General features: G+C 39.4%; 1 protein-coding gene across 2 annotated transcripts in view; it reads left to right on the top strand.

The window, feature by feature from the left end:
* LOC135558849 (gap junction gamma-1 protein-like) overlaps positions 1-8,877 on the top strand; it is a 35,866-nt gene extending 26,989 nt beyond the window's left edge. For both annotated transcript variants that reach the window (XM_064993022.1, XM_064993023.1), the window contains exon 2: positions 2,984-8,877. In XM_064993022.1, the coding sequence (XP_064849094.1) occupies positions 3,004-4,266 (1,263 nt within the window). In that variant the 5' untranslated portion in view covers positions 2,984-3,003 and the 3' untranslated portion in view covers positions 4,267-8,877. The remainder of the gene's footprint in view (positions 1-2,983) is intronic.
* Positions 8,878-15,441: the final 6,564 nt, after the last annotated feature.

Below are 15,441 nucleotides of genomic sequence, written 5' to 3'. Positions count from 1 at the left end.
TTCTGTGTTGTAATGGTGTGGGCATACCCCAACAACAGAATGTTGAGGGAGACTGGGCATACACTTGTCATTAAAAATATTCATTCAAGTAGACTGCTGATTGGACAGCACAGCCAATGAGCCAACATGAGATCATGTTATTTGAGGAAATAGCAAAAAAATGTAAATGGTCTGTTTGAGGTGTGGATTTTTAAGTGTATTTTTCTCCAATTTATGCTTTGGCCACAAATATGAGAATAGGACGACATTATTTGGGCATAAGTTCACAGAATATTAACTTTTAAAGGTGAGATTTTCAAATCTCCATTTTCACTGGAGATTTTCACCTTTAATACAGAGGTTAGGAGTTCCGGTGGTCGTGTGAAAATGCAAAGGCAAAACCCCTCTGGTTTGGGTTGTCCTCCGTCATCAATATACTCTGAGTGGGACAGACGGGGGGGGGGGGGGGGGGGGGGGACGGGGGGTAGTTGTGTGAGTACATGTAGGTGGTACCAGTGTTTTGAGTATTTGAGTAAACTAATAGAGATGGTGTATAGGCCAGATTGTCTTGATTGTGGTGTTGGGATAACTATAGACAGTGTGTATACATCATTCTTATATCATTGATCTTGGCTTCATAGTACAGTTTCTTCTTCTTTTTGTTGAGTTTAGTCACATAATGTCTCAATTTGCAGTAAGTCAGCCAGTCAGATGTGCAGCCAGACTTATTACCTACTCCTTTTGTCCCATCTCTTTCAACCATAGTTTTTCAATTCCTCATCAATCCATGAAGCAAGGATCTGACCTTTTTTTATGCTTTATGTGTTTGCCTAAAATGACATACCAAAATCTAACTTCCTGTAGCTCAGGTCCTGAAGCAAGGATATGCATATTCTTGATACCATTTGAAAGTAAACACTTTTAAGTTTGTGGAAATGTGAAATTAATGTAGGAGATAGGATATGATATAACACATTAGATCTGGTAAAAGATAAAAGAGAAAGACCATACTTTCAGATAGGAGTCTGGGTGTAATTTAGATTTTGGCCACCAGATGGCAGCGGTGTGTGTACAAAGTTTAAGACTGATGCAGTGGAGAATTACATTACTTCCACATATTTTGTATCAAGTCTGCCAGAGGTTTGCCCAAATGTGCCGAATTGGTCAATTGATATATTTCAAGTACATAACTATAGAGAACATACACAAATGCTATGGTAATACAGAATTTAAGCTTGCACACTCCCAGGAATGTCATACATGATGGACCATTAGCTTATACACTAACTTTCACATATCTAGATGTCTGGGTGGAGTGGGAGTGGAGTCAGAGACAGCAGTGGGGTCAAACTGTAGACCCCAAATCCTACATTTGAACATAAAAAGGGATTTAATCAAACAAAACTATGCTTCATTTTACCTCTGGGACCCTCAGGATGACAAATCAGAGCAAGGTTACTGATTGTAAGTATGTCATTTACCTTCAGAGGTGAATATATCACACCAGTTGCCGTGATATATATATATTTTTTTTGTGTACTCCCCTCAAACAATAACATGGTATTTTTCCCCCTGTAATAGCTACTGCTAATTGGACACTGCAGTTAGATTAACAAGAATATAAGCTTTCTGCTCATATAAGACATGTCTATGTTCCGGAAGGTTGGCTGTAGTATACAACATCATTCTAGTCACATTAGCGCACGTTAGCAACAACCATCCTGGTTTAGGGACACGGATCCTGTCGAGGTCAACAGTTCTAAGAGTCAGTTTCTTAACAGGTGCATGTTTTTCAATAAGTAGCAATTTCATACATTCATCAAGTGCAGTGGCTGGATCCTCCTTTTTAATCACATCATACCCACACATAGTTTTTACATCATCCACATAAGAGTCACAGTAAAATCTTCTGCGTGATCTCTTATAGACTATTTTAGGCCCATCTTTCAAAACGTTGGCTTTCCTGGATATAGCCCTATTATTGTGATCACTGCAATCAATGGGTACGGATACAGCTTTAGAACAAAATTCTACAGTATTAGAAAAAATGTGATTGATACATCTGGATGATCTTGTTCCTGTAGTGTTTGGAAACAACCTGGTAGGTTGATTTAATAACCTGAACCAGATTACAGGCACAGGTTACAGTGAGAAGCTTCCTCTTGAGTGGACAGCTTGATGAAAACCAGTCAATATACAGGTCCCCAAGAAAGTAGACCTCTGTTTACATGACATACAGAATCAAGCATTTCACACATATTATTTAGATACTGACTGTTTGCATTTGGTAGCCTATAGCAACAACCCAAAAGAAAAGGTTTAGATGTGCCAAGTGAACCTGCAACCACAACACTTCAAAACATAAGATCTTCTCTAAGCATTTCAGGGATATGGCTTTGAATATATACAGAAAAACCTCCCACATAAGCATTTCTGTCTCTTCAATAAATGTTATATCCTTGTATTGCTACTACTGTATCATCAAATTAATTATCTAAGTGAGTCTCAGAAATGGCTAATATAAGAATGTTATCTGATGTTAGCAAGTTATTGATTTCATGAACCTCCTTAGGGCTAGCTGTCCCGCTAGCCCTAAACTGTTTTTATGTTTGATCCAAGTTAAACAATTTAAAGGCAATGCTACTAAATACTAAGAGTGTATGTAATTTTCTGAGCCACTGGGAATGTGATGTATGAAATAAAATCTGAAATAAATCATTCTCTTTACTATTATTCTGACATTTCACATTCTTAAAATAGTGGTGATCCTAACTGACCTAAAATAGGGACTTCTTACTAGGATTAAATGTCAGGAATTGTGAAAAACTGAGTTTAAATGTATTTGGCTAAGGTGTATGTAAACTTCCAACTTCAACTGTATGTGTATGTGACCAATAAAATTTGATTTGGTGTTGTGTATGAGCTGTGACTAGTTCTGTTGGTGTTGTGTCTATGTTAGTTCTTGTCAACTAAACCCTTAATTATACTTTTTATGTGTTTCCAGATTCTAGTTGAAAAGCCTCTATGACCACCATGAGCTGGAGCTTTCTCACGCGTCTTCTGGAAGAGATCCACAACCATTCCACCTTTGTGGGGAAAGTGTGGCTCACGGTGCTCATCATATTCCGCATTGTGCTGACCGCCGTGGGGGGCGAGTCCATCTACTCTGACGAGCAGACCAAGTTCACCTGTAACACCAAGCAGCCCGGTTGTGACAATGTGTGCTACGATGCCTTCGCCCCACTCTCACATGTCCGCTTCTGGGTCTTCCAGATCATCATGATCTCCACCCCCTCAGTAATGTACCTGGGCTACGCCATCCACAAGATAGCCCGCACCTCAGAGTTGGAGCGCCGGAAGTTCCACCGCCGGAAGAAGCTCATTCATGCTCAAAGGTGGACGGATAGCCACCCGCTTGAGGAGGTGCGGGAGGAGGATGAGGACAACGATGCAGAGCCTATGATCTACCAGGAGGAGGTGGTGGAAGCCCAAGAAGTCAAGCCTGAGCCGGCCAAGCCGCAGAAACATGACGGCCGCCGGCGGATCATGCAAGAGGGCCTGATGAGAATCTATGTCCTTCAGCTACTGTCCCGGGCCGTGTTTGAGATCGGCTTCCTGGCGGGCCAGTATCTTCTCTACGGCTTCCGTGTTAATTCATCATATGTGTGCAATAAGTTGCCCTGTCCCCACAATGTAGACTGCTTTATATCTCGGCCGACGGAGAAGACCATCTTCCTGCTCATCATGTATGTCGTCAGCTGCCTCTGCCTGCTCCTCAACGTGTGTGAGATGTTCCACTTGAGCATTGGAACATTCCGAGACACTCTCCGCAAGAGGAGAAATCAGGGGGGTCGACGGCCCTCGTACAGCTACCCGTACTCCCATAACATCCCCGCCTCTCCCCCCGGGTACAACCTGGTCATGAAGTCAGACAGGCCCAACCGGATTATCCCCAACAGTCTAATTATGCACCATGAGCAGAACATGGCCAACGATGTCCAGGAACATAACCAAGAGTGCACCAGTCCAGATGACAACATCCCCTCGGACCTAGCCAGCCTGCACCGCCACCTACGGGTGGCCCAGGAGCAGCTCGAAATGGCCTTCCAGACCTACAACACCAACAAGAACCAGCCCACCTCGAGGACAAGTAGTCCTGGAAGCACCTTGGCAGAGCAAATCAGGGTCAACACAACCCAGGAGAAACAAGGAGCCAGGCCGAAATCAGCCACTACAGAGAAAGCTGGGACCGTTGTAAAAAATGGAAAGAGTTCTGTATGGATTTAGGAATTATTAACTTCACGTGGTACAGTAATCTTAGTGAAAAGTAATTTTCAATCTCCAGGTCCATATTCTGTGGATAATGGAAGATGTGAAATGAGACAAGATAGGTAAAATCTTTGGAGCGTGAATCGATTGCTCTGCCTGAATAGATTTAGCTTTATCACAAGGAGAAACCAGCAGTGTGACGTGTCAGATCAGGAGCACACAAAATAGGCACTATTTACATGTGATATCAAAACAATGGTAAACAAAAAAAGGAAAAACAAACATGAAGATATCACTAAATACAGTAGTAGTGTATCCTATTATTAGGGTGTCTTTTTGTGCTATAACATAGCTTGAACATAGTTAATATATGCATATGTTGCTTATTCAAACATTTCTTATTTTAGCTACTTACGAATATAGGGAGATATAAAATGAACCATGATGGCAATATATTTAGAATTATTTTTACTGGGATTATTAATTTAACCTTGCTTTTGAACTGGATTAATTTGACAGAATACATTTAATTTGTCTTTAAAACTATAACAATATGCAAGTGTGTCTTTTTTAAATGGTGGTCTAGTTAAAAGCAATACCGTGGTAAGCACATTTTAATGGCACTACGATTGAATCCTGATGATGTTTAAGAAAAGGACGGTGAACCAAATGTGAAAAGTAATCTAGACATTCCTAACTGTTCAGATTTGAACTTGGAACCTTTTAACTAATTTTGAGTTGTATTAAGACATTTAGAAAAATATGCATTAATAATTTATTTGAGGAAGAAATGCTGGATATGTATGGGTTATGTTGAAAGATAAGATGTGAAATCTTATAGGACAAATGCTGTTTCATCAGCAGAGGTTTGAGCAAAACTGTTCTCCATAGAGTAAGATTTTATTTCACTCTAGTTTTCAAAGCGTTGTTGTAAGATTACATTTTTATTTAGCATTTTGCAGTGACAGAAAAAGGTAAGTAGGTTGTTGTTTTGAAAATTTAAACAACCAATTTCTGATAATTTCTGCTGTTTTTGTGGGGTAGATAATGAATGAATTGACTTTGCTACATTTTAACACATTGTACATATACAGTACAATGCACATAGTAGAAGATGTACACTGAGTGTACAAGACATAGGACACTTGCCTAATATTGAGTTGCACCCATTTGCTAAATGACTAAAATGTATAAATGTAAATGTGTCGAAAGTGTTTCACAGGGATGCTGGCCCATGTTGACCCCTATGCTTCTCACAGTCATGTCAAGTTGGTCTTTGGGTGGTGGACCATTCTTTATACACACAGGAAACTGTTGAGCATGAAAAATCCAGCAGTGTTGCAGTTCTTGCCACAAACCGGTGCACCTGACCCCTACTACAGCACCCCATTCGAAGGCACTTAAATCCTTTGTCTGAGACGAATATACAATAATGTTGCAATTGTCTCAAGACTTAAAAATCCTTCTCCTCCCCTTCATCTACAGTGGCTTGCGAAAGTATTCACCCCTTGGCATTTTCCTATTTTGTGCCTTACAATCTGGAATGAAAATTGATTTTATGGGGGTTTGTATCATTTGATTTACACAACCGGCATACCACTTTGAAGATGCAAAATATGTTTTATTCTGAAACAAACAAGAAATAAGACAAAAAAATCAGAACTTAAGCGTGCATAACTATTTACCCCCCCCCCCCCCCCAAAGTCAATACTTTGTAGAGCCACCTTTTGCAGCAATTACAGATGCAAGTCTCTTGGGCTATGTCTCTATAAGCTTGGCACATCTAGCCACTGGGATTTTTTCCCATTCTTCAAGGCAAAACTACGCAAGCTCCTTCAAGTTGGATGGGTTCCGCTGGTATACAGCAATCTTTAAGTCATATCACAGATTCTCAATTGGATTGAGGTCTGGGCTTTGACTAGGCCATTCCAAGACATTTTAAATATTCCCTTAAACCACTCAAGTGTTGCTTTAGCAGAATGCCTAGGGTCATTGTCCTGCTGGAAAGTGAACCTCCGTCCAAATGTCAAATCTCTGGAGGACTGAAACAACATGTTTCCCTCAAGTATTTCCCTGTATTTAGCGCCATCCATCATTCCTTCAATTCTGACCAGTTTCCCAGTCCCTGCCGATGAAAAACATCCCCATAGGGATGGTGTTCTCGGGGTGATGAGAGGTGTTGGGTTTGTGCCAGACATAGCGTTTTTCTTGATGCCCAAAAATCTCACTTTTAGTCTCATCTGACCAGAGTACCTTTTTCCATATGTTTGGGGAGTCTCCCACATGCCTTTTGTCAAACACCAAATGCATTTGCTTATTTTTCACTTTAAGCAATTACTTTTTTCTGGACACTCTTCTGTAAAGCTCTGTGGAGTGTATGGCTTAAAGTGGTCCTATGAACAGATACTCCAATCTCTGCTGTTGTGCTTTGCAGCTCCTTCTGGGTTTTAATTAGTCTCTTTGTTGCCTCTCTGATTAATGCCCGCCTTGCCTGGTCTGTGAGTTTTGGTGGGCAGCCCTCTCTTGTTGTTGTGGTGCCATGTTCTTTCAATTTTTTAATATATACTGAGATCATGTGACAGATCATGTGACACTTATTGCACACAGGTGGACTTTATTTAAGTAATTATGTGACTTCTGAAGGTAATTGGTTGCACCAGATCTTATTTAGGGGCTTCATAGCAAAGGGGGTGAATACATATGCACATACCACTTTTCCATTTAAATTTGTATTTTTAGAAACAAGCAATTTTTTTCACTTCACTTCACCAATTTGGGCTATTTGTGTATGTCAATTACGTGAAATCCAAATAAAAATCCAGTTAAATTACAGGTTGTAATGCAACAAAATAGGAAATACGCCAAAGGGGATGAATACTTTTGCAAGGCACTGTACACTGATTGAAGTGGATTTAACAAGTGACATCAATAAGGGATCATATCTTTCCCCTGGTTTCACCTGGTCAGCCTATGTCATGGAAAGAGCAGGTGTCCTTAATGTTTTGTACACTCAGTGTATATCCTCATAAGTTTAAGTTGACATATTTTCTCATATTTAGGAATCTGTCTTGAAAATGGAAAGCATTTTATTATTGTTTTACCACCCTTTTCTCCCCAATTCCATTATTATATATATATATATTTTACGTGTATTTTTAACCCTCCTTCGGAGGACACATATCTTTTTCTACTTTTACAACTTTTCTGCTACATATACATACATTTTACATACACATTTTACATACACATTTTGCATACACATTTTACATACATGGTACTTTTATTTAAAGCAATCACATATCAGTAATACATTACCAAACATAAATTATTTAATCACACCCCTCAGCCACTCTCAGCCCATTCCACCTATCACAATAGAACCCTCTTGTTTGGTTTCATTTCTGCAACTCCCTAACGGGCTTGGGAGAGGCAAAGGTCAACTGATGCGTCCTCAGAAACATGACCTGCCAAGCCGCGCCTCAACACTTACTCACTTAACCCGGAAGCCAGCTGCATCAATGTGTCGGAGGAAACACTTTTAAACTGACAACAGAAGTGAGTCTGCAAGCGCCTGGCCCGCTGAAAGGAGTTGCTAGAGCGCGATGAGTCAAGTTATGTCCCACTTTTATGGTCTTAAGTTTCATGAGCTGTGTTGTACAATATGATATAAAACACAGGAAATATAGAATTTTGACTGCACTGGGCCTTTAAAACTTTCAGAAGGCAGGTTTCCATTTACCCAGATTTATTAGACAAAAGCAATGTTGCAACAACAACACAAACATTGCGACACATTTAATGGAAACGGCAGCCATGGGAGAAATGTTTGAAAGATCGACAGCATTTTTATCTGTTCGACAAGAGTGAATTTTTAAATGGGTGTCATGACTCTCTTATCATAAGAGTAGGGGTGTTAACCAGCCATAAAATGATGCAATATATGTCACAACAGGCGTAAATATATTGGTCATGACAGTGTTATGACCATATTACGCCAGGTTATACGCTGTTATGACATATTATGACATGGTTATGACCGTGTCATAATGTGTTATGACACTGGCTGTTAAGTAAATTGTTACCCAAGTATCACCATCCAGTTTGTTTTCTACAAGATTGCAATTTCTACCATTGCAACGACTGTGGCGATACGTTGGCAAATCAGAATGATTAGAAATGGCAGATATTAGTCAATTCTTGCATACTATCCATGCTGGGTTTTGCGGGCTACCTGAGACATGAAACAGATAGGTGGGAGGGCATACAGGCAATTTATTAATGCGCAATTTGCCTAAATGGATCATGGAAACACTTCAACCATTTAATTTGTGTTTGACACTCAGTCAGGGGTACTCAACTCTTACCCTACGAGGTCCAGGGGCCTGCTGGTTTTCAGACAATTGTTGCATTTATTTTCGATGCAAACGTTCTAAATGTCGACCAAAAAAAATCTCTGGCCAAGTTGATGGAAACATAGCTAGTGTAAATTAATGAAGTTGTTTTCTGCGTTGTTTATTGTAGATACATAATTCTGCCTTTAGCATTATGAGACTCCAAAGTGCCTCAAATGGTTAAGATTGTTCCTGTGTTTTATTTAAAAAAAATAATAATAAACCTAGATGAAAATGCTTGGTGTGTCTCTAATTATATGTCATTGCATAGAAATAACCACACACACACCCGCTATAAGTACGGAGTACAGAATAACATGACGTCCAATAACTGCAATCACATTTTTCGCTTACTTGACCAATTTTAGTAGGTATCATAACTGCAAAAGGGTTTTCTAATGATCAATCAGCCTTTTAAAATTATAAACTTAGCTAACACAACGTGCCATTGGAACACAGGAGTGATGGTTGCTGATAATGGGCCTCTGTTTCCAGCTACAATAGTAATTTACAACATTAACAATGTCTACACTGTATTTCCTTTTCTTTCAAAAACAAGGACATTTCTAAGTCACCCCAAACTTTTGAACGGTAGTGTACAGATAAGATTACATGGGAATGCACTCAACTAATGCCTTTTTATTACATGCTGTTACTGACATGGTTACACCAGAACCTCATTTATGGGCGTAGCTTGCTTATCTAGCCATTGAATTACACACTAAAGTTAGTGTGCAGCAGTGGAGGCTCCTCAGAAGAGGAAGTGGAGGACCATCCTCTTCAGTGAAATATCCTAAAAATAAAATAGTGAAACATTTAAAAAGTTTAGATTAAACTATACTTAATATGTTCATATATCACCAAATATTTGGTTAAAATATACTGTTTTGCAATGAAGGTTTACATTAACTTCAACAGCACTGTCGAGGCTAGCACCATGGTGTAGGCGGAGGACGTGGTGTAGCCGGAGGTCAGCTAGCTTCCGTTCTCCTCTGGCTACATTGTCTTCAATACAAAACCTAGGAGGCTGGTAGGCTGAAGGACGTCCTCCAACCAGTCAAAGCTTTTGCAGCATGAATTGACAAGTTGCATGGCATGTCTTTGGCATCATTAAAGTGAAGACTGTTATTTTATCAAATCAATTCTCTGTAATTATAATTACGTTTATTACGTGATTAATTAAACTAATCATGTAAATGTAATTGACAAGGAAGTCGGGGCACCAAGGAAAATCTTCAGATTACAAAGTTATAATTTTCCTAATATAACTCTTCAGATATTTTAATATTTGATCAATTGGTCTTCTAATTAATTAATTAATCTTTATCTCACGTTAGTCTCATTCCAAACGTCATAAATTGTTGGTTATCTGCACGAACCCAGCCTTCACTATGAATCATCCATACATCAATTGTCATAATCATTTATTTACTAACTAACTAAATAATCACAGAAATGCATAAACAAAGTAGATATGGTTACAAGGAAATGATAGGGGATGTTCCCTAGTGGGCTAAACCAAAAAGGCGGTTTGGTAGACAAAGGGACTGAGAAGGGCGCAAAAGACAAAAGACACTACACAGTTGCTAATTATATTAATTGAAATGCTAATCCTTTGCACATGAACGCTCACTCATTCGGGAATAATTGCAATCAATATGTATATTTACGCTCAGTGTGTCGTCGTGATCTCTGTTGGAATCATCAGTCTTTCTGTTGAAAAGTTAACATCTTAACTTCTCTTTGCGTCCCTGGAGTCTTTCGTGGTTAGAATGGATACTTCAGAGTCCCATTCAGAAATGTTCTTGTAGAATAGATGTTCGGGGGTTGTTGGTCTTCGCATTCCAGGTTGACCTAAATTATAGCTGCAGACTAGTAATTAGTATTGAAGATTTGCTCTTATTCTATCGGTATCGATAGTCTCAGAGTTTAACCATTTCCACCAATGTAGTCAATACTCCACATGGTTTGGTTAGGAATTCAACAACCGTTACAACCTTAGCTCCCTCAGATGACCGAGAAATGCACGGTCTCTACTCAAACCTTAGTCCTATCAGTAATCTAGGTACCCATGGTCTGAAGTGGGCTTCTCTAGGTGGAGGTTATCTTTGAAACAGCAGAAAAGGCTGTCCAATGACGCCAGATCAATGTCTGTGCTCATGGGACGGGCCAATGACTTAGTTAAACTTTAAAGGGAATTATCTTTCATTAAACAGTTTAAAATCACATTACATATTTTCACAAATAGTTTCATCTTTATTCATTCATTTTACACAATAATTAGATGCAAATCTCATAACGGAGACTCTTGTATAAACAGAGTTATGGTAATGTGGCTGTATTGTCTGTCATGAGGTCACAAACATTAAACCAAATGTACCGGTTGTAGCTGAATTCTCCACCGACCGAGATATTGTTCAGTTCTCAAGTTCTGTGAGGTAGAAGAAGTTTGTTTGTTCTACTGTGAACCCTCTCTCCATACCACATCCATACCGAATTTACGACCTGAGATAACAGAGCCTGGGTGTAGGAGGGAGAGAGGTGGTAAGAGAAAGAGGGAGGGTACTCGCTATACCCAAAGAGGGCCACGTCATGACATGTCCATCCAATCATAGAAGTAGGATCAGAGAATGAAACAAGTGTGTTGCATCGGGATTGTGACACAGAGCATTATGGGGGTTCTGTGTGTTAAAGCGAGGGTTGATCTCTGCCTGAGATTGATTTCATGAAGAAGGATGAAAAGGTTAGGGCGTTCAATACCAACTGGAATCAAATGTATATCTGGTTAACTAACAGGGAGCCTTTCATCAAGCCGCCTGTAACTGCACTTCACGATGCTTTACACACTGAACATCTTTCTGGGATGTCGAAAACATCCGTTAAAAGTTTGATTAAAGAGATAGGTTGACTCATTTTTTCACGTGAGCTCAAGAAGACTTTGCACTTTCCTCCTGTATTTATTTAGCAAAGATGAAAAGAATCACTCCAGACAGACACAAGCAAAAACGAATGACATACTGTAAATGTTGTTGCAGCCTAGGCTACACCTAAACATTAGAAATCTGACATGCTGTATAGGATGAAAACAATAGCTTTTTTCTGTCTTATCAACTGTCGGTCTACTAATATGAGAAGCTGCATAACAGCCTATGCGCCCTGTCCATCTGTATAGGACCAACTCATTGATCATGTATTTATAGTCCACTTGTTTGTCAGGAGAAATGTGAACGTGATCAAATCTAGATTATATTCAAAATTGGGCTGGCTAAAATGCCTATACAGTTTTAATCCAAAATTATGAACTGGAATTAATCAATCAACATAATAGTGTCGACAGGCCTAAACATGCATAAAGCAAGCTCATCCCTGTGAGTTCTATTGTCCTTCAGTTGATGTCTATGTGTCTGGGTAGAGGAAATCTCCCTCCTAATCTAGTCTAAACATCATTTAAATGAACAAATATAAGGTAGCTGGACTTTGACAGGGTTTTCATCCACCCCAGGGCCAGGAGTTTTTTTCAGGAGTTTTGTAAAACCATGTGACTTAATTAGGAAGAAATGGTCCCATCATAGCCCATATCAAAGCTTTTTACAACTGATTAATCACTGTCATACCTTTTATAGGTTCCAGAATGTTCCTAGTTAGGTTAACATATAAGAAAAAACTCCAGGCCCCAGGGGGTAAAAATTGCCCCACTGCTCTGGGACCTATGGTTTCACCAGTCTGCTTGCAGGTGTCAGTTATCGTCAGGTATGTAGATGATCAGGGCTTTATTCAGGAACATTTCTTGGGCTACTTTGATATGTCAAGTGGGCGTGATGCGCAGTCTGTGTTTGACTTCATGAATGTGGAGATGTCTGAGTTTAACTTCAGAGAAACCCGTTGTCCAAACCTACGATGGCGCAGCTGTAATGGAAGTCCCCTCATGTTCCCTGATTAAAAACTTCTTCAGGAGTTGGTTCCTGTACAGGAACCAAATGAGCGGAAATTCCAGAGCGCCAACTAATTGTACTCGTTAAAACTCAAACTTTCATTAAAATTCACATCCAGGGTACTCAAATCAAGCCACACTCGTTGTGAATATAGCTAACATGTCAGATTTGTAAAATGCTTTTCTGCGAAAGCATGACAAGCTATTATCTGATAGCATGCAGCTCCCTGACACACAGAAAAGGGACGTAAACAAACAAATTAGCATAGCCGGCGCCACCGAAAACGCAGAAATAAAATATAAAACATTCATTACCTTTGACGAGATTCTTTGTTGGCATCCTATGTGTCCCATAAACATCACAATTCTTTTTTTCGATTAAATCGGTCCATATATACCCACAATGTCCATTTATGAACACCGTGAAATCCATGGAAAAATGCACGTTTCCCAACGCGACGTAATTTTTTAAAATTCATAAAGTTGCTTATAAACTTTGACAAAACACTTCAACCTAATTCTGTAATCCAAGTTTAGGTATTAGTAAACATTAATAAACGATCAAATTGATCATGGAGCGATCTGTATTCAATAACTAGAAGTAAAGAAAACGAAGTCCAGTCCCCCACGGACATTTTTTTCAGTTGCCCACTTGAAGACCGGATGTGCGATTGACTATCCTAACCAAGGATAAAGTGCATTGGTAATCACAACACTGGCGACATCGTGTGGAATCTGTAGGAATTGCATGCACTGTTCCATCATTTATGACAAGCCTTAGACAATACATAGAATGGCGGATTGATTTTTTCTCCGTCAAAAAAGTGACCAGGTTTTCTGGCGATTTTGATCACGGATCTCGTTCTGTTATAGTCACAGACACCATTGAACCAGTTCTAGAAACTTCAGAGTGTTTTCTATGCACACATACTAATCATATGCATATACTATATTCCTGGCATGAGTAGCAGGACGTTGAAATGTTGCACAATTTTTAACAGAATGTTGAAAAAAGTAGCTCGATCTCAAACAGGTTGAGGGGATGTCTACTCCACTCCACTACCATTTTCAACATTCTCCTGACATGAACTGAACCCATGATGTCTCATGGGCCTGCTCATCCACTCATCCAATTTTCTCTCATTACTGTATGTAGAGTCAATCACATACACAATCACATTACTACACATAAATGATTTTACTCCTTGCTTGGACTAACTCATTCTTAGCTCTTTTGTCTAACTGTGTAGTGTCTGGTGTTACTGCACTGGTCAAGCCTCTGAACACCTCAACTCATGCCTCATACCCTCAGTCAATCAATCACTGCTGTGATCCCTTTCCAACACTGTATAAGTAGCCCTCTCATTCCCACTCCCCATAATATTGTACTATAAATGTCTTTATTAAATGCTTTAGGATAAAATAATTTGTGTTTGGTGATTTTTGAAACACGCTTTGTGGTCTCCGTGCGTTCCACGCCTATACCGTGGGTCTCCAATTCTCCTCAATTTTTCAAGTCACCAGCCTCCACTGGTGTGTAGCAGTTAGATAATGTTTCAATTAAATTTAGCTACGAGAAACCCAGGCATGATATTCATTTGAAGCACCCCCATATGATGGTTGACATGTACTTTCTCTTATTGTTATTTAGATTGAAAGAAGCAAAAGTGGGTTGTGGTGTTCTGGTCGAGTGTGACAACACCATAAAAGACAACAAAAAAATAACATTTGAAGGTTTATAAAATCTGCCGGCAGGTGAAGATCAGCCCGCACAGAGCTTTTTCTATGGGCTGTGTTGCCTCAGGGACAGTGATGCAAATGAGTCACCTTATGGTGAAATTCGTTGTTTTGATTCCAAAATAGGTGACCTACATGAATGGTGTAGATCCAATGACGATTTATTATGTCAGTTTGATCGTGGGGGAGGCACTAGTAATGTCTGCAGTTTTCAGTTTGGTTATTTGTTTTAAGTGTATTAGTCTATAAATAAATCTCTTTGCCAAAATTCGTCATCTCTCCCATGTCTTATTTGACTAGTAGTTGCTTGCCTACATTTTACCCCTTCCTCTATGTTTAATATAACACACATACATTTTGACACAGCATATGCATCCTAGGGTTAAGATGTTTTTTTCCCAAATGCAATATTTAGATGTGTGTGGTAACAGGCATTCTATTATAAAAGCTGTCATGGCTAACTGCAATATTTGTGTATTGTTTTTTTTTCAAGACTTGAGTGTCATTTGCAATAAAGTCTAGGCAACAAATGACATTGGATTGCTTTCCTTACAGTTTTAAGTTGTGTTAGGTTCAAATGAACCACTTTATATTTTACACACAGAGACTGATCATGAAGATCATATTCTTTGTTTTATTAGTTCAAACCTGATTTAGTTCAAACCTGATTTCTTTTGCATGTTTCAGTATCAAAATGAAAAAGTATCACCTTTTTGGGCCCTCACCAGTTTGCATCCTTGCAGGGAACAGCCCCAAGCCAGGGGAGGCCCAAGCCAGATCTCAATTCCTCAGAAAATGCTCAGAAAAAGCTCTGATGTGGGAGGAAGATCCGAGAACTCTGGAAATTATTCCATCGTGTCAGCCAGTGGCTATTTTAGCATGTATATTTTGGTGGGGCAAACTCTTTATGCACTATAACGGTGACAAACGGTGTCCACAAACTGTTAGGGCCTACAGAAAACTGTCCCAACAGAATAATAATTTAAAAAAATTCAGCACCATAGAGTGAATCCTTACCACTACTACACCTGGCTATCAGCAGAGCCTTGTCTGGCAGAGAAATAGTTCATTCAGCCTCATTTACTGCCTTTAAACAAACCCATAGCTGATATGGCTGACTTGCTTTAACAAATG

This window comes from Oncorhynchus masou, chromosome 17 (assembly GCF_036934945.1).
Source record: "Oncorhynchus masou masou isolate Uvic2021 chromosome 17, UVic_Omas_1.1, whole genome shotgun sequence".
Taxonomy (NCBI): Eukaryota; Metazoa; Chordata; class Actinopteri; order Salmoniformes; family Salmonidae; genus Oncorhynchus; species Oncorhynchus masou.
This window is presented reverse-complemented; position numbering and strand designations above follow the sequence as displayed.